The following is an 18,332-nucleotide window of genomic DNA, read 5'->3' on the forward strand; positions in this document are numbered from 1 at the left end:
TGAATAACAGTATTATAATGTCTTTTTTTTATTAGTAGCACTGAATATTCTGGTATCCAAAATTTTACTTTATTTGCTGTTATTGTATCAACTTCCTGAAATGTTTGCACTGGTACATAATAGGACAACAAACCGTTGTCCTTACTTCCACCCCCAGATATGAACATACTCATTCTTTTAGGTTCATTTTATTAAAGCAAAGCTGAACTTTGATAGAAAATGGCAGATATGGGGATAGAGATGAGTCCACAGGCTCTGTGTTTCATATCCTCTCTTCTCAATTCCACTCCAGTTGTCACCCGTTAGATGCCCCTCCCTTGATGCCCATCCCATGGCAGTGGCTTTCTTCCTGTCCTGAGACACTGTGCTTCTGGTCACTCTCTTCCTTTAAACTCAGTCTGTTACTACTACTCTTCGATCTTTCTATACTCTTGTTTTGAACAAGTGTGATACTCGACTTCTACACTTGAGATTTCTTTTATTTAAAAAAAAAATTTTTTTTAAGCATTTATTTTTGAGAGAGCCAGACAGAAAGCAAATGGGGGAGGGGCAGAGAGAGAGAGGGAGACACAGAATCCGAAGCAGGCTCCAGGCTGTCAGCACAGAGCCAGACGTGGGCTCAAACCCATGAACCCTCAGATCATGACCTGAGCCAAAGTCAGATGCTTAACTGACTGGGCCACCCAAGTGCCCCTACATTTGAGATTTCTGTATTTTGTCCAAATCTCTTCCAAGGACTAGAATTCTGTCAGTACCACTCTCTTACCTATCAGCAGTTTCCCTAGTTCTTTCAAGGAGTAGTTTTTTAAAAATTCATTATCGTGTTCTTTTTTATTAAAAACATAAAAAGTTATCAGGAATATAGTTGAGGAAACATATTAAGTTAAATAATCCTGGACATTATACTGGTATTAAATATAATTCCTCCATGTAAGTGTTCCCCCCAAAAGCTTCATTCACTGGATTAATTTCTGTCTACTTGAAACTCTGTTTATTGTATGGAGCTGTTTAACAAAATTATTTGACCTACCTTATGAAAGATAAGCAGAAATCAGAATTTAGCCTGTGGTATCAACAGAAAGCCACAGTGATTTTTAAAAATTTTAATGTCTTAATAAAATTACTTTCTTTATTCCAGGTGATTAGAGCACATGCATCTATCTAATCTGTAACTTCTGTAACATATACTCTTTGAAAGAGCATATTAATCTGTTTAATCAGAACATAGTGTTCCTGAGAGAAGGTTTTACTATTGTTTAACCTTCATGTACTTTTTAAAAAATTTCATCACCTATTTCTTCCCAGTGTGGCAGTAAGAAAGGGAGTGGTAATTGAAGCTTTGTAAGCCACACATTTTCTCTAGCTCATAGATACTCCAAATTAAATAAAATTAATAAAGTTAATATTATTAAAGTTTCTTGCTATCTAAGCTAAGGTGAGGTAACAACTGGAACCTTTATTCTCCAAATATTTTTCTTCAGTAATATTACAGGTAGGGGAGCCTGGGTGGTTCAGTTGGATAAGCGTCCGACTCTTGATTTCGGCTCTGGTCATGTCGTCATGGTTCATGGCTTTGAGCCCGCATCGGGCTCCGCACTGACAGTGTGAAGCCTGCTTGGGATTCTGTCTCCCTCTCTCTCTTTCCTTCTCTCTCTCTCTCTCTCTCTCTCTCTCTCTCTCTCTCTCTCTCTCTCAAAATAAACATTTAAAAAACAAAAAACAGTGTCAGTTCTGGACAATTAAAAAAAAATAATATTACAGGTAAATAATTTATAAGCATTCTCTATATATAGTAAATTTAATTAACAGAGTATGAGCAAAGTTAGATAGGAAGAAAAACATCAGAATTCAGTGAATACCAAAAGGTAAAGGTCCAAGAATTCCTTCATTTATGTTTTTTTTGAGTTTGTTTCTTTATTTTGAGATAGAGTGAGTGAACACAAGTGGGGGAGGGGCAGAGAGAGAGAGAATCCCATTCAAGCAGGCTCCATGCTGTCAGCACAGAGCCTCGATTTCGGCTCAGGTCACAAATGGTGAGATCATGACCTGAGCTGAAATCCAGTCAGACACTTAACTGACTGAGCCACCCAGGCACCCCAAGAATTCCTTCATTTAGAACATAAGGTAGAATGAAGAATTGTAACAGCTCTCCAGCAAAAATAAAATACCAATGTCCAGTCAAAATAGAAGATAAAATGGAGTTTAATGATGGTTGTATAACAGGATTAGGTTCGACTACATTTAACAGAGATGCCCCCCAAAATGGTGACTTCTAGAGGATGGAGGTTTATTTCTCTCAAATCAAACACATCCATAGTAGATAGTCTGAAGCTGACAGTGGCTCTACAGTGTCCACAGGGACCCAGCCAGGCTCCCTGCCGTCATTAGCATTGACTTCTGCATTCAGGTTAGCTTTTGGTTGTCTGTGACTCTCAAGTCCAGCCATCACCTTGTACTCAAGGCTCAGGAGGAGCGAGTGGGTGGAGCTACAGATGAAAGGACTTTCTCCTGGAGTCCTCTCCTTGTAAACAGCTTTCCTAGATGGTTTATCAACATCTGCCGACATCTTGTTCACCAGAACTCAGACATGACCGCGTGAAACTGTGAGGGAAACTGGGATACGCTCATTAACTTGATTGTAGTGATTACTTCCATGTGTGTACATAAGTCATCATGCTGCACACCTTAAATAAATACAGTTGTCAATTTTAGCTCAATGAAGTTGGAAGGAAAAAGGGCTTAGAGGCCCGGAAAATCTAATTGTAGGAAATAGCTAAGTATATAAATTGACAGTTGAAAAGACATCTGAATTTTATTCTTAGCCTCAAAAGACTTAACATTTGGAACTATGGAGAAATGCATATTAAAAACCTTTACACCCAAGTGAAAATGAGGATGTGTGTATAGTTACTGCATGGGTTCAGTTGATTCTACTCCCTCCTTTTGGGTTTCTGCTGCTGTTATTTGGCTCATATTGTTACACGGTGTCTTGCGATTTGTATTGTCATACACGGAAAACAATAACAGTGAAATGCAGAAGCCAAAACCCTGGTGAGAGGCTAATGTATTACTGGTTTGATTTTGTTGTCAAATATAACCAGTAATTAGTTTGCCATTTTTAAAAATAAAGTTTATTTACTTTTGAGAAATAATGAGAGTGCACATGAGCGAGCGGGGGAGGGGCAGAGAAGAAGAGAGAAAATCCCAAGCAGGCGCCATGCTCAGTGAGCTTAATCACCTGAACCACCACTTTTTAAAGAGCATTAAAAGTTTTTTTTACCTTAGTTCAAAACAAAACATGAAGTAGAAAAAACGGAATCTGTGATGCTTCCTGATAGTGTGGGCTTATGCATATTATATAGAGGTTAAGAATGATGGCAGTAAGAAACCTGGCTTGGTATGTATCTACATCAGGTTGACAAGTACTTTGCTGTTTTGAAACTTACAGGAGGGGATTTATGTAGTCAGTCTGAAAAGTATTTCTCAGATACTGTGTGCAGTGATGATTTTTTTGTATTTCCTTGCAAAACCTGTGACAGCCGACCTTCTGTCTTTCTTGCAGGACAGAGGTCAGGTCAAGGCAGCCCCTTCAGGATGGCCTGCCTTTCTTTGAGAAGCCGCCAAGCAGGGAGCTTTCCTTACCAAACCTGTCTCCAGAAGAGCCTCAACTGAAGACAGCACTGGCAAATGAGGAAGCACTACAGAAGATCTGTGCCCTTGAAAATGAACTTGCTGCTCTCAGAGCTCAGATTGCCAAAATTGTGACCCTGCAGGAACAGCAAAATCTCATTGCAGGTCTGTAAATCCTACGTTTGTCTTAACCATTGAGCTGGAAATTAGGAGAATGCCACTAATTTTAAAATCTATTAGCAAATAACAGCCATGGGGTTGTTAGAAAACCAAAGGTCAGTCCTCTCCGTAGTCCAATACAGGACCCAGTCAGGTTTAAGTGTTTTTTGTTGAACAATTTTGATGCTATCAGAAAGGGTGAGTTTGGAAAATACTGAATTTCATACAGTTGAACTAGTGCTCATGTGAATGCACTGGGAAACTTTGTGATAATGGCACCAATTTTATCAGCCATGAAGTAATCTCAAAATGGTGCTGACAGGGTTGAGTGCTGCTTACTTACCTGCATGTCCTGAGGCAAGTTCTTGGCCTAACTCCCTTCCTGCTCTAAAATGGGGTAATAGTATTTATATCTTAGAGTAATTATGGGAGTAAAAGTGGAGATTCTATAAAATGCCTTTAGCACAAAGTAGCTTCTTAATAGTCACTTCTCTTCTCTTGCCCAGAGTAGAAACTCAATACAGGTCCTGTGACTCTTGGTCTAATACTGTTTGCTTTTATTCGTGTGCCTTGTTACTTTGGAGAAGAAACCATAGCCTTGAAATCCTAGCCCATTAACCTGTTGGCAAGTAGTAGTTGTTTTTCCTAGCGTTCTTCCTGAGTCCTGGCTAGACTCCATATTAGCCAACTCTGAAGGTTGAAAGATAAGGACAGTTATTCTGCCTCTGAGCCACTTGTGCTCCCGGAGTTTAATGTAATCCGGCACGGAAACCTCATCCAACCTGGGTACAGCCAAGATAGGCCAAGATGGACAGAGGACGAATGCACTTGGCACTGAGTGCCAATTAAATGAAATTTGCACGTAACTTTAAAAACCAGAAGTCCTGCCTTTTCTTTTAACTTTTATTTTTTCCTTTCAGCTTTTAAATTGCATTTCTCTTTTGCTTTACCTCCCTCTTCTGGCAGACTTGGAAAACTGCTGTAAATAGTGAGATAATTTGGAGATTTATGTTAGATGCTCTATGTATAGTCAAAATTCCTTTTGCATTGAGCCCCCATAATCAGTATAGGTCAGCCAATGAACAACTGTTGTAGTATGCGGAAAGATGAATTCTTAGGTCCTTATTTTGTAACCACTTTAACTCTTAGTTAATGTTTTGGAAATTAAGTACAATGCCGCCTTTTCTCTTTCAGAAATTTGCTGAATAATACATGTAAAACTTTTAATGCTTAATAAGTCCTTTATGTAAATATTCTTAAGGTGAACCACAAATCTGTTGGGTTTTTCAAATAGTTACTATAGTCCTGAACTGTCAGACCGTCTGTATTGAAGGTGTGTAGGTAGGACACACTGTTTCATATTTCGTTTAAAAGTTAAAAGTAGTTACAAACTGTGCAACGGTCAGACTGCAACATTTGATATCACAAAAACACCCCCTGTTAAGTTAAATGGAACTTTTCCATTTGGAGAGTTTGGGATTAGATGTGGGTATTTAAGATTCTAACCAAGTAACTGAAACTTCCTTTACTTACATAATGGAGTTTTTTTTTTTTTTTTTTTAAAGCATATTGATTTCAGGTATACAAAAGTCCTTAACATAATTTTGCTGTTAAAGGTTATTTTATTTGCCTGTTACCATCAAGATTCAATTGATTTTTCCTTATTTCTGTAGGTGATTTAGATTCAACCACATCCGTTACTGCAGCCCCACCCTCTGTCCCACCACCTCCCCCGCCCCCACCTCCTCCACCCCTCCCCACACCAGGGCTCCACCAAAGTGTATCTGCTATTGACCTGATAAAAGAACGAAGAGAGAAAAAAGCCTGTGCTGGAAAGACTCAGGTCAAGAGCAGGCCAAAGAAACCTGATATGCCAAATATGCTAGAGATCCTTAAAGATATGAACAGTGTAAAACTTCGGTCAGTAAAAAGGTGAGGATACATTTACCTTATTTCATACTTCCCTTACTTTTTTATGTCTTGTAAAATGAAGTATTAGACTTTTTGGGAATTTTGTTTTATTTTTATTATTTTTTTAATGTTTATTTTTGAGAGAGCGAGAGCGCCAGCAGGGGAGGGACAGAGAAAGAGGGAGACACAGAATCCGAAGCAGGCTCCAGGATCTGAGCTGTCAGCACAGAGCCCAACACAGGGCTCAAACTCACAACAGGGAGGTCATGACCTGAGCCGAAGTCGGATGCTTAACCGACTGAGCCACCCAGGCGCCCGAGAACTTTGTTTTATAACCTGATTACAATGAATGGTTCCAGTTTTGGTTTAAAAAAGATGAGCCCTATATAACTAAGAAGTTAATAACTAAGAAGTTAATAACTAAGAAGTTAACAACTAAGAAGTTAACAAACATTTTCAGGTTTTTCTCCTATTGCATTTAAAGCCCTTTTATGGGAAGTCTTCATTGTTCATTCATTCATTCAATAAGCTGTGTTGTAGACCTACTGAGGTTAATCACTAGGCTTTGGAAGAAAAATGAAACTGTAGTTGCCCTGACGGAGAGCATGATCAATGCTCCTGTGCTGAATTGAGTGGCTATTCACTGGGCATCTTTGTGTTCTTTTATTGAGCCTTACATTTAGGGTTTCTGTTTCGTGTGTCTCAGTGTTTGTCAGGAACTTTCCTGGGTATCAGTGATGCTAGGCACGCGAAGTACTTCTCTGAGGGATGTCAGCATATTGAAAAGTCCTCTTGGCTTCTATTCATCTCTCTAAGGTCAGAACAGGATCTAAAGCCCAAACCTGTGGATGCTACCGACCCTGCTGCCCTCATAGCAGAGGCTCTGAAAAAGAAATTTGCCTTTCGATATCGAAGCGATAGTCAAGGTGAAGTTGAAAAAGGAATTCCAAAGTCTGAATCAGAGGCCACCTCAGAAACAGTGTTGGTGAGTATTAGGTCACACTTCTGTCTTAGCCCAACATGGTAGTTGATTCCGTTGCTGAGAGCCTGCATTTGGTAAGACATTGAGTTGTGGCTCTGTGAGAAGAATGTGCTACATGATTTAGCCCCTTCCCACAAGTAGATTATAGAAGAACGTAAAAAAAAGGAAGCAAAAGCCAAACCCTGGTCTCACTACTTAATTTATATCTTAAGACAGTATGTATGTGGTGATTGAGAAATTCAAAGTAAAGAAAGATAATTTTCCCTTAGGGTGTCCTGTGAAAGTTCTCTGAAGAGGATGAGATTTGTTTGACCTGGGTCTTAATAAGATGTTTCAGGTCATAGGTGGAGATTGAGCAGATCAGGGAAACTTCCAAATATTAATTTATATATTATTATAAATTATACAGTTAAGTTATACAATTTATACAATTGTATAAATTATCTGGTATACATTATCTAGTATAATGTATAAAAAAATTTACTGTATTTTACCAAATACAGTAAAATGTATTTACTGTCGTGTGGAATATGTGCTTACCTACTCCAGGGAGGCAGGTATCTGAGAAATTGTAGCATCTTTCAGAGTTTTTAGACATTGGAAAAAGGAAACTTTGTACCTCATTCTTTTACTCAGAGAAGTAAAAATGGCCTAAAGCTTATGGTCTTAAGATGATTATAGTTTTCTGTGAAGTAATTTGGTTACCTTTTTGCTTTTCATTCTGTTGATGTGTCATGTTTATAAGACAGTTTGTCAATTCATGAAGGTTTTAATATCATCTAGCTGCTTGGTTTTTCATGCAGAACATGCCCAGGCCTTTGCTCCATGATTAGGAGGGGGACATATCATTACTGTTACCTGAAGCACTATCTTTATTTACGCTTTGTTTCCTTTTTAGTTTGGGCCGCACATGTTGAAGTCTACAGGAAAAATGAAGGCTTTGATTGAAAATGTTTCAACTTAATAGCTGAAGAAAAACTATCCTTGTTCCAGCTGTTGGTTTGTTAAGGCTATTTGGCTAGTAGAAATCAACACTAGTTAGTAAATACCTGAATTTAGTATTCAGTAGTCTCCTTTAGGTCTAATAAAAAAGCACTCTAAGTCTGCCTGTTTTTATGAGAAGGTTCTGAAGTTTTCCATAACAGGTTTTTAATGTGTAGCCAGGATGTTAAGGTTTCTAGTCTTAAGAACAATTATATAGATTTCAGAGGAAAGGACATTGTAGATGTAGAGTTTTTAATTTTTGACACTAATTTATCTGTGCAAATGTTTTATATGCATATATTTGGGTATAAAATAGTGCGTAAAATGTAATAATGACGTCAGTGAAGCTGTCAGTGATTTATTACTCAGTGATGGAACAGCTGGTATAACACAGTTGCTCGAGTGAAATATTTGGGATTGGAACCTTTTTGCCTTGAATAGGACTTCAGGACTTTTACCCTAGATCCCCTCTCACATTTCCTTAGAGATGGGGGTTCAAGTAGGAACCAGATGATGTTTACTGCTGAAAATTCCATAATGCTTTCATTTAAAGGAAAGTCAAAGACCACAAAAGCTGCTTTCACTCCAGTGCTGAGAAAGAAAATGTAGTTTTTAGATAGAAATCAAATTATTGAATCAAATCTATAACAAGTGAAAACCAGAATGTACCCTCTTTCTTTTCCAGTTTAATAAAGGCATCATAAAGATGGCTTGTTACTAAGTTAATACGTAATGTAAATGGCAGCATAATGGAGTTGAAATTTTTTTAAATATTGGTCGAATGTAGTAGCTTTATAATGAAACACTTAATAGGTGAAAGAATTTCCTGTAAGTTATCATCGGTCTGCTATTCTGTTGAATTACACCACGCAGCAACCCTTAGGTGCTCATAGGAGAAAAGCCGTTCTTGTGGAGGGCTTCCGAGGAATGCTGTACATCCTCATTTGGGAATGCTCACTAAAACTTTATGGCTTTCTGTATTTCTGCTAAACTCAGCTGTAGTTAACGCAGAATCTTCTAATCTTCTACCATGAGTAAATACTTGGATTTATTTAAATCTAGTAAAAAGTGGAGATGGGAAGAGTAGACCTGTAAGTTATTGAAAATATGTGCAATGTTCTCAATATTAGGAAATGTTATTCAGCTTAAATTTGAACTGTGGCTTATTTTACACGTTTGTTGATTTACATTACATTGTTTCTAATTGTTTCATATGATTTAAAAATTCTGCCTTTAAAAGAAATTCAGAAAATTTGCCTAAATTATATATTTTGACCTCCTAAGCAATTTATATTTGTATCAGTATTGAATTTTGGCCAGTGCTCCAACTGAAGGAAGTTACTGTATTGAAATAAAGCAAATTTGTATTTTCCTTGGACCATAAGCTCTCGTATATTATTTTAGTGGATAAAATTCTCTAATATTGTACATGTAGCTTCTTTAGAATACTTTGTTTTCTGCATTCTTAGAGTGGAACTCTATTGCCACTTATTCACCACCGGTCTCATTCAGTTTCTCCCACTCAACACAATACCTGAAGTGAAAGATGATAAAAATAAATTTTATAGCTGAGGCGAAGAAGGTGAAGTAACCGGTATGTTTTGTCTCCTATGATTTGAGTGGTCCAGGCACTCGCTACACACACATAGTGAATAGGAGTCAGCACTGGACTTGGGAGTTACACAAATCATACCTCTGTTTTTAAAACGGGAATGATGCTCCGCTCCAAAAATTGCTGAGGATTAAATGAAATAATGATTTCTGAATACATCCTGTGAGTGGTAGAGAGCCAAGTACGTTAGTACTCACATTTTACGTGAGGTCACTGTAGTTTCCAGCAGACTGCTGCTGGATGTCCTCCTGTATACCTACTTGCACAGGCTTGGGGTAGAGCAGGAAAACTGTAGTTCCTGTTGTGTCTCCAGTCACAAGCCCTTCTGTACAAGAAGCCTGTCGTCTTGATGTATTAAATTCCCGAGTCTGTGTCTCATTGGTGAAGACGACAACCCGAGGAAACCACTTCTCCAAAATTAAAAGTTTTCTTCTTGGGGGATAGAATCTGGCAAATACAAGTTTAAATTTTGGGGAGGTAGTCCAGGATGGCGGTGTAGGGAGCTCGCGGAACTAGAACCTACATATAAAGCGATTCCTCTTGAAGAACCGAGGGCTGATTGAACAGCTTCTGTACACGGAGGACAGCAGGACCGCAGAGAGACAGGTGGGAGAGAGACCCAACACAGTAATGACAGGAACCCCACCTCCAGTACAACAGACTACACAGGGAAAGATTTCATGGAGGGGGCTGTGTACAGACTCGCATGCCCTGGGGCACAGCAAAAAAAAAAAAAAAAAAAAAAAAAAAAACCAGTGGTTTAAAGGGCAACTAGCCTATGAGTGAAGGAGACCCGTTTACTCCATTTACCATTTAACCCCAAAGTGTCAGACGAATGGTGAGGCAACTGCTGGGACTCAGGTTGGAAGCACTGGTGATTGCCACTGTTTATGTTCCCCCTCCATCTTGACAGTGCAGACTGGAGCAGCGTCCAGGCACTCTAGCCAGCCTGCTAGGACCACCTCAGTGAGCCTCAGGCCCCCATGAGCTTGAGCCATTCCCCCCACCCCCCGCCCCAAAGGTGACCCTGGCATAGTGTGCACAGGATACCCCTGGCCTATGCCTGCTCCCTTTCTGGCTTACCATCCAAAGTTGTCAAGCATGTGCGGTCTACGCGGGCATTCCTACACGGGGCCACTCATTCCTTCAAGGCTGGGAGAGGAAGCTGTTCTGCCCAATTTATAGAAATAGGCAAAACAAAATGGAGATAAGCAATCTACCTGTAAAAGAGTTCAAAATAATGATAAATATGCTCATCAGACTTGAGAGAAGAGTGGAGAACTTCAGCAAAGAGAAAATATTAAGAACTGGTCAGCTGGAGAATGTAACAAATGAAAAATCCACTAGGAGGAACTAACAACAGATTAGAGGATGCAAAAGAATGGATAGAGATCTGGAAGGGTACAACAAAGAATCCAAGCCAAACAGGGCAAAAAAGGAATTTAAAAAGTGGGGATAGGTTAAGAAACTACTGGGACAACAAACGTACTAACATGCACATGATAGGGGTCCCAGAAGAACGTAGAAGGGAAGAAAACTTATTTGAAGAAATAATACCTGAAAACTTTCCTAATCTGGGTAAGGAAGCAGACACCCAGGAAAAAGTGTGCAACGAGAGCCCCACCACAATGTATTATAATTAAAATAGAAAAAGGTAAAGATAGAAAAATCTTGCAGGCAGCAAAACAGAGCCATATACAAGGGAAACCCCCATAAGACTATCAGTTGATTTTCCAGCAGAAATTTGGCTGGCAAGAAAGGAGTGGCAAGGTAATACTTAAAATGCTGAAAGGGGAGGGGCGCCTGGGTGGCTCAGTCGCTTAAGCAGCCAACTTCAGCTCAGGTCATGATCTCACAGTTCACGGGTTCAAGCCCCTTGTCAGACTCTCTGCTGACAGTTCAGAGCCTGGAGCTTGCTTCAGATTCTGTGTGTCTGTCTCTCTCTCCCCTTCCCCTGCTCATGCGCTCTCAAAAATGAACAAACACTAAAAAAATTTAAAATAAAATCCTGAGAGGGGAAAACTCATAACCAGAATACTTTACCCTGCAAGGGTAACATTCAGAATTAAAGGAAAGATAAGAGTTTCCCAGACAAATAAAAGCAAAAGACGTTCATCACCACTAAACCAGCCTTACAAGAAATGTTAAAGGGTCTTTGTTAAGCAGAAAAGTCCATAACTGGAAATAAAAAATATGTGAAAGGAAAAAAATGTCACTGGTAAAGGCAATTAAGCACTTAAAAAATTAGTATGAAGACTGAAGACAAAACTAGTGAGATTAATTAGAACTACAATAAATAGTATTGTAAGGGATACACAAAAATGTCAGTTGAGGTCAAAAACATAAGACGTGGGGGGTAGGGAATAAAAATTAGTGCTTTTGGGGTGCCTGGGTGGCTCGGTTAAGTGTCTGACTTTGGCTCAGGTCACGATCTCAAAGTTGGTAAGTTTGAGCCCCGCATCATGCTCTGTGCTAACAGCTCATAGCCTGGAGCCTGCTTCAGATTCTGTCTCCCCCTCTGCCCCTCCCCCACCCCCACCCACACTTTGTCTCTCTCTCAAAAATAAAAACATTAAAAAAAAATTAGTGCTTTTAGGATTTGTTTCAACTTAAGCAGTTACCAGCTTAAAACAGACTAGTATGTATATAGGTCAATATATATGAACCTCCTGGTAACCAGAAACCAAAAACCTACAATAGATACACAAAAAATAAAGGAACTCAAACATAACAAAAAAACCATCAAACCAAAAGGGAAGAGACCAAGAGAAGAAAGGAACAGAGAACTACTACAAAAACAGAAAACAACGAACAAAATGGCAATAAGTACTCATCAATAATCACTTTAAATGCAAATGAACTTAAAACCTAAAACAGGTGAGTTAGAATGTTAATTTCTTTCGCTACCAGAAGTTGCATCCCAGAATCGCTAAATTCTGTTAGGAAGTAGTTTTAAAGATGAGAAACCTAGAGATGCTCAATCCACCAAGCACATGCATGGTATTTTCCAAAACAATGTCAGCCCCCACTGACTGCATTAGGTTTTCACTAATGAAGTTCACTTGTGATCAGTTTGTTCATTTGACCCACTGTTAGCAAAGAATGTAGCAAATATTTTATGTTAATAAATGTTGCATTTGATTGGAAAAAATGTAAATGAACCAAATACTTTAATCAAAAGACACAGGCAGTGGCTGAATGAATTTTAGAAAGATCTATCTATCTCTATGCTGCCTACAAGAGACTTAATTCAGATCTAAAGACCCATGTCTTCTGGAAGTGAAGGGATGAAAAAAGTTATTCCATAGAAATAGAAACAGAAAGCTGGTGTAACAATATACGTATCACACAAAACAAAAATGTAACAAAAGGGCATTACTTAAAGGGTTGATCCAAGAAGAGGATATAACATTGGTAGATATCTACGCAGTCAACATAGGAGCATGTAAATATATAAAGCAAAGTATTAACAGACAATGATGTAAAGAGAGAAACCAACTGTAATACTTTAATAGTGGGGGACATCAATACCTCACATCAATGGATAGATCATCCAAAAAAATAAGAAAACATTGGCTTTAAATGACACATTAGACCAGATGGACTTCATGATAGATATATACAGAATACTCCATCCCCCAAAATAAAGAATACAGATTCTTTTCAAGTGTACACAGGACATTCTCCAGGACAGATCATATGTTAGGCCACAAAACAACTCTCAATAAATTCAAGAAGACTGAAATCATACCAGGCATCACTTTCCTGATCACAACAGTATAAAACTAGAAATCAACTACAAGAAGAAAACGCAAACACATGGAGACTAAAAAACATGTTATTAAGAAGTCAGTGAAGAAATCAAAGAGGAAATAAACACCTTGAGGTCAGTGAAAACCAAAACAACTTTCCAAAAGCCATGTAATACAGCAAAAAGTCCTATGAAGGAAGTTCACAGCAATACAGGCCTACCTCAAGAAACCAGAAAAATCTCAAGTAAACAACCTAACTTCATATCTAAAGTTAGTAGAAGGAAGGAAATAATAAAAATCAGAGGCCAGCATTACCCTGATAAAAGCAGATGAACCACAAGAAAAGAAAATTACAGGCCAATATCCTCAATACACAGAGATGCAAAAATCCTCAACCAAGTATTAGCAAACAGAATTTAGTATATTAAAAGATCATATACCACGATCAAATGGGATTTCTTTCAGGGATGGTTCAACATTTGCAAATCAATCAAGGTGATACACCACATTCACTAAAGGAGCACAGGGGACCCCTGGGGGTGGCTCAAGCCGGTTGAGCATCTGAGGTTGAGCATCTGACTTCGCCTCAGGTCATGATCTCGCGGTTCCTGAGTTCGAGCCCCACATAGGGCTTGCTGCTGTCAGTGTGGAGCCTGCTTCGGATGTTCTGTCCCCCTCTCAGCCCCTCCCATGCTTGAACTCTCTCTCAAAAAGAAACATTAAAAAAAAAAAAAAGATAAAAATTGTATGATTATCTCAACAGATGCAGAAAAATCATTTGACAAAATTCGATAACTCAACAAAGTGGTCGTAGAAGGAACATATCTAAACATTATAAAGGCCACGTATGACAAACCTGAAAGTTTTCCTCTAAGATCGGAACAAGACAGGGATGCCCACTCTTGCAACTTTTATTCAACAGAGTATTGGGAATTCTAGCTATCATGAAAGAAGAAAAGACATCCAAATGGGAAAAGTAGCAGCAAAAGTCACTATTTGCAATTGACATAGTATACATAAAAAAAATCTTGAAGACTCCACCAAAATTCATTTATCATAACTATAAATGAATTCAGTCAAGAAGCAGTATATAAAATTAACATGCAGAAATCAGTTGCAGTTCTATACACTAAGAAGGAGCTATCAGAAAAAAAAAAATAAGAAAATAATACCGTCTGTAATTGCATCACAAAGAAAATACCTAGGAATAAAGAGGTGAAAATCCTATATTATGACAACTAAAAGACACTGATGAAAGAAACTGAAGATGACACATACCAATGCCTATGGATTGTAAGAATTAATATTGTTAAAATGTCCATACTACCCAAAACAATCTACAGATCCACAGCAATCTCTATCAAAATACCAACATTTTTCAGAGAACTAGAACAAATAATCCTAAGATTTGTATGGAACCACCAAAGACCCTTCAATGGCCAAAGCAATCCTGAGAAAGAACAAGAAAGCTGGAGGCATCACGCTGATTTCAAACCTTATTACAAAACTCTAGTAATTAAAACAGTATAATACTGGCATGAAAACAGACATAGGTTAATGGGACAGAATAAAGAGCCCCAAAATAAATCCAGGCATATAGGGTCAATTAATCTACAATAAAGGAGCCAAGGATGCACAATATCTCAATAAATGGTGTTGGGAAACTGGACTATTTTATACCATATTCAGAAATACATTCAAAATGGATTAAGACTTGAATATAGGGGCGCCTGGGTGGCGCAGTCGGTTAAGCGTCCGACTTCAGCCAGGTCACGATCTCGCGGTCCGTGAGTTCGAGCCCCGCGTCAAGCTCTGGGCTGATGGCTCAGAGCCTGGAGCCTGTTTCCGATTCTGTGTCTCCCTCTCTCTCTGCCCCTCCCCCGTTCATGCTCTGTCTCTCTCTGTCCCAAAAATAAATAAACGTTGAAAAAAAAATTAAAAAAAAAAACTTGAATATAAGACCTAAAACCATAACCTTCTAGAAGAAACCCTAGGCAATGGTCTTAAAATATGTTTTTGGACCAGTTTCCTCAGGCAAGAGCAATAAAAACTAAAATAACAAGTGGGATCATATCAAACTAAAAAGTTTTGCACAGCAAAGGAAACCCATCAACAAAACTAAAAGGCAACCTCCTGAGTGGGAGCCAATATTTGCAAATCATACACATGATAAGGGGTTAATATCCAAAATATATAACGAACTCACATAACTTAGTATCAAGAAAACAACCAACCTGATTTTTAAAAAATGGGCAGAGGACTTGAGTAGGTATTTTTCCAAAGACAGACAGATGGCCAACAGGCACATGAAAAGATGCTTAGTCCCCAGTTTGCATCAGGGAAATGCAAACTGAAACCACAATATCACTTCATACCTATCAGATTGACTATTATCAAAAAGGAAAAATAACAAGTGTTGGTGAGGATGTGGAGACTATACTTTAGAATCAAATTCGAAAGCTAGATGGTTTTACCAGTCATGGATATTAACAACAACAACAACAAAAACATTTTCATCACTGACCAAACTAAACCATTCTCTGAACCCACATCCCAACATTGTGCACTCATTTCATAAAATGAAGAAACCTGCCATATTACAGAACACTTTTCACACATCATTTTGTCACTCAAACATTTTGAGAACAGAGACGAGGGTTTTGTAATTTTTAATACCTTTATTATATCCAGTGCAGTACTCTGCACACAACAGGAACCCAGATGTTGCTGACCACATGATTCAGCACAGATTAGTTTCAATATCATTTCTCAATGTTATAGATTGATGGCTAAAGAGAAAACACATTAATACCGAATTAGTTTGTTCAAACATCGATGGCCCAATTGAAGCTAGCCCCGTGCTAATAAGCACAAGAGCCTCGAAGTTGGAGGAGACCTGCTGTGCGCCCCCTGTCAGCTCACCTCCAAGGAAAAGACCATGGATCCTTGGGGGCCTTCCAAAGACACAGGTTGTCTGCAGATCCATAGCGAGCAAGGAATGGCTCAGACTAAGTCTTGCACATAACTGTACAACTGTATGTTTCAGATGTGTGCTGATGCCATGGTGAGTAGTATGCACATTTATTTAAAAACATTAGTGAATGCATAGCTGTCGGTCACTGTTTATTTTCTCAAGCAGGAGACACTGATCAGGAGAGGATTTAAACAAAAATATTTATACATTAAAAAAAGTACACATGAAAACACTGTAAACCCCTGATGTGAAAGTTAGAGTTTTAAGAAAACTCAAAGTTTTAAGAGCCAAGAAAGCATTTTGGAAAAGAAACTGTTGTAGGAATCTTCAAAGAATTACTAGCACCTCTAACCTGTACCTCAGGTACAAATATATTTTCCAGGTTTGCAAAGGACATAAAATATTTGCTTCTTTTATACAAAGAGGATCATTATAAACCATCACATTTACAGAATAGAAATATTGACCAGGTACCAGATTGGTTTTTCATTACGCTAAGGCTTGCCAAAGTTTTCTCTCCAAGGACCTTTACCTCCAGAGCAGAGGAGATGCCCCCCTACTACTGAAGTGTTGGGTAGAGCCCCACAGGGCTGCGACATGCTCAACAATTCTTTGAAGTCTCCTGTTTTAAAAGTTCATGTGAATTTTTCTGTTCCATAACATTTACTTATTTGAAATATAATCTTCTAAATTTCTGAACTGTTTCCTCAAATTTTTCTAGAAAACCAATGTTCAAGGAATATAGGTTATATTTAAGGAGCAGGGCTATATAGATGGTGACTTCCACATATATGTAACAAAACATAATCTGTCAGTGGGTTTATTCTACGTGTAGGCAGGAGATGGGAGCAACATTGAGGTGTCTCCCCCAAGAAAGGAAATAAGATAATCCTTTGACTATCAAACAATAAGAAATGGATCAGAGCAGAAGTAAGCAATCGTACACCGGCAGATGGAACCCAGGCAGGTTCAACTGAGACAAAGGCTGAAGGTACTGACAGATTTACTGGATGTGCCCATCAGAAGCTGATGTGGAGAGGCAACTACTGGCAGAGAATCTCTACAATCATCCGGGGGAAGAGCGTACCCTGGTCCACAAACATGAAAACCAGCAGGTGAGTCCCCATAGGGAGATGGATGCATGAGGCAACTTGCTTCCCTTGCTCAGAATCCACGCTCACCAAGTAACCGGCTGATCATAAATGGACTTCCCCAGAAGATTTGCCTAAAGGGAGAGAATGATTGATAGTTACATTTCTCATTGTAAATTAAAGTACTAACATTTTTAACGACTATCAGTTACTGTGAGCTTGGTTAATGTGAGTTTCCTCTAAGACCGTTGTGCTCTGCATGTGCTGACATACTAGGTCTGTAAAGATCTAATCAGACAACTAGATGCATCAGATCTGCCAGGATGATGCCACCGTAAGTGGTCACTGACCTTCCCCAGGTACGGTCCGCTCTGTACCATCAAACTCCTGTACCTGCTCTGTCCAATATGGTAGCTACCAGCCACATGCGGATATTATTGAGCACTTGAAATGTGGCTAGTCTGAACGGAGATGTGCTGTAAGTGTAAAATACGCACCAGATTTCAAAGACTTGGTACCCGCCCCCCTCCCCGCCGCCCCCTGGCCAAGAAAGAATGTAAAACATCTCAATAATTGTTCTCTAAGATAATGACTACATATTGAAATGATACAATATTTTGGATATATTGGAATAAAAGTTAATTAATTCCACTGGTTTCTTTTCCCTTTTTTAGATGTGGCTAGTAGAAAATTGAAAATTCACTTACGTGTGGCTCACATTTTATTTCTATTGGACATCATTCTTCTGTGCAAATAATGACAATATGTTTGACTTTAAAACTTGTACTATATTCCTAACGAATTGGACTTGAGAAGACACAGGAGAGGCCCAGTGGTGCCTTTCTTACATTGATATCAACCAAGTAGAATTAAGTGGCCATTTCTTATTACTTTACTTTAAAAAGGCAATTACAGCTAGTACTTTGGTATTGTAAGAGTGCTGATATCTTACGCAATTCCCAACTGTGGGGACAAAAAAGGCTGTGGAGTCCAGAGGCCTGGGCTCAAAGCTGACTTGTACCATGTATTAGTCAGAACTCTGAGCACACACAGTGGGGCCACTCACTCACTCGTGAGGTACAGATAATGACAGATGACCCCAAGGGCTTGGCCAGCACCTGCATCTGCCTAAATAAATACCTGATGAGTGAATGCTAGAACCAAGAAGCTAAACCTTGGATTTCCTAGTAATTTAGTATTCAGATTTCCAAAAGATTGAGTTATAAGGTAAATATCA

General features: G+C 38.8%; 1 protein-coding gene and 1 long non-coding RNA gene across 6 annotated transcripts in view; one reads left to right on the forward strand and one right to left on the reverse strand.

The window, feature by feature from the left end:
• The window catches only part of MTFR1 (mitochondrial fission regulator 1), a 63,244-nt gene extending 54,200 nt beyond the window's left edge, over positions 1 to 9,044 (forward strand). For all 5 annotated transcript variants that reach the window (XM_045049785.1, XM_045049786.1, XM_023248552.2 and 2 more), the window contains 4 exons: positions 3,563 to 3,795; positions 5,463 to 5,721; positions 6,517 to 6,685; positions 7,581 to 9,044. In XM_045049785.1, coding sequence (XP_044905720.1) covers positions 3,563 to 3,795; positions 5,463 to 5,721; positions 6,517 to 6,685; positions 7,581 to 7,646 — 727 coding nt within the window. In that variant the 3' untranslated portion in view covers positions 7,647 to 9,044. The remainder of the gene's footprint in view (positions 1 to 3,562; positions 3,796 to 5,462; positions 5,722 to 6,516; positions 6,686 to 7,580) is intronic.
• LOC111558552 lies at positions 2,185 to 11,144 on the reverse strand. Its single transcript, XR_006592348.1, has 2 exons — positions 9,476 to 11,144; positions 2,185 to 2,684 (listed from the first exon to the last, which is right to left on the reverse strand). It is a non-coding gene; the product is annotated as an uncharacterized LOC111558552 (long non-coding RNA).
• Positions 11,145 to 18,332: the final 7,188 nt, after the last annotated feature.

The sequence above is a fragment of the Felis catus genome, chromosome F2 (genome assembly GCF_018350175.1).
Source record: "Felis catus isolate Fca126 chromosome F2, F.catus_Fca126_mat1.0, whole genome shotgun sequence".
In the NCBI taxonomy this organism is placed as follows: Eukaryota; Metazoa; Chordata; class Mammalia; order Carnivora; family Felidae; genus Felis; species Felis catus.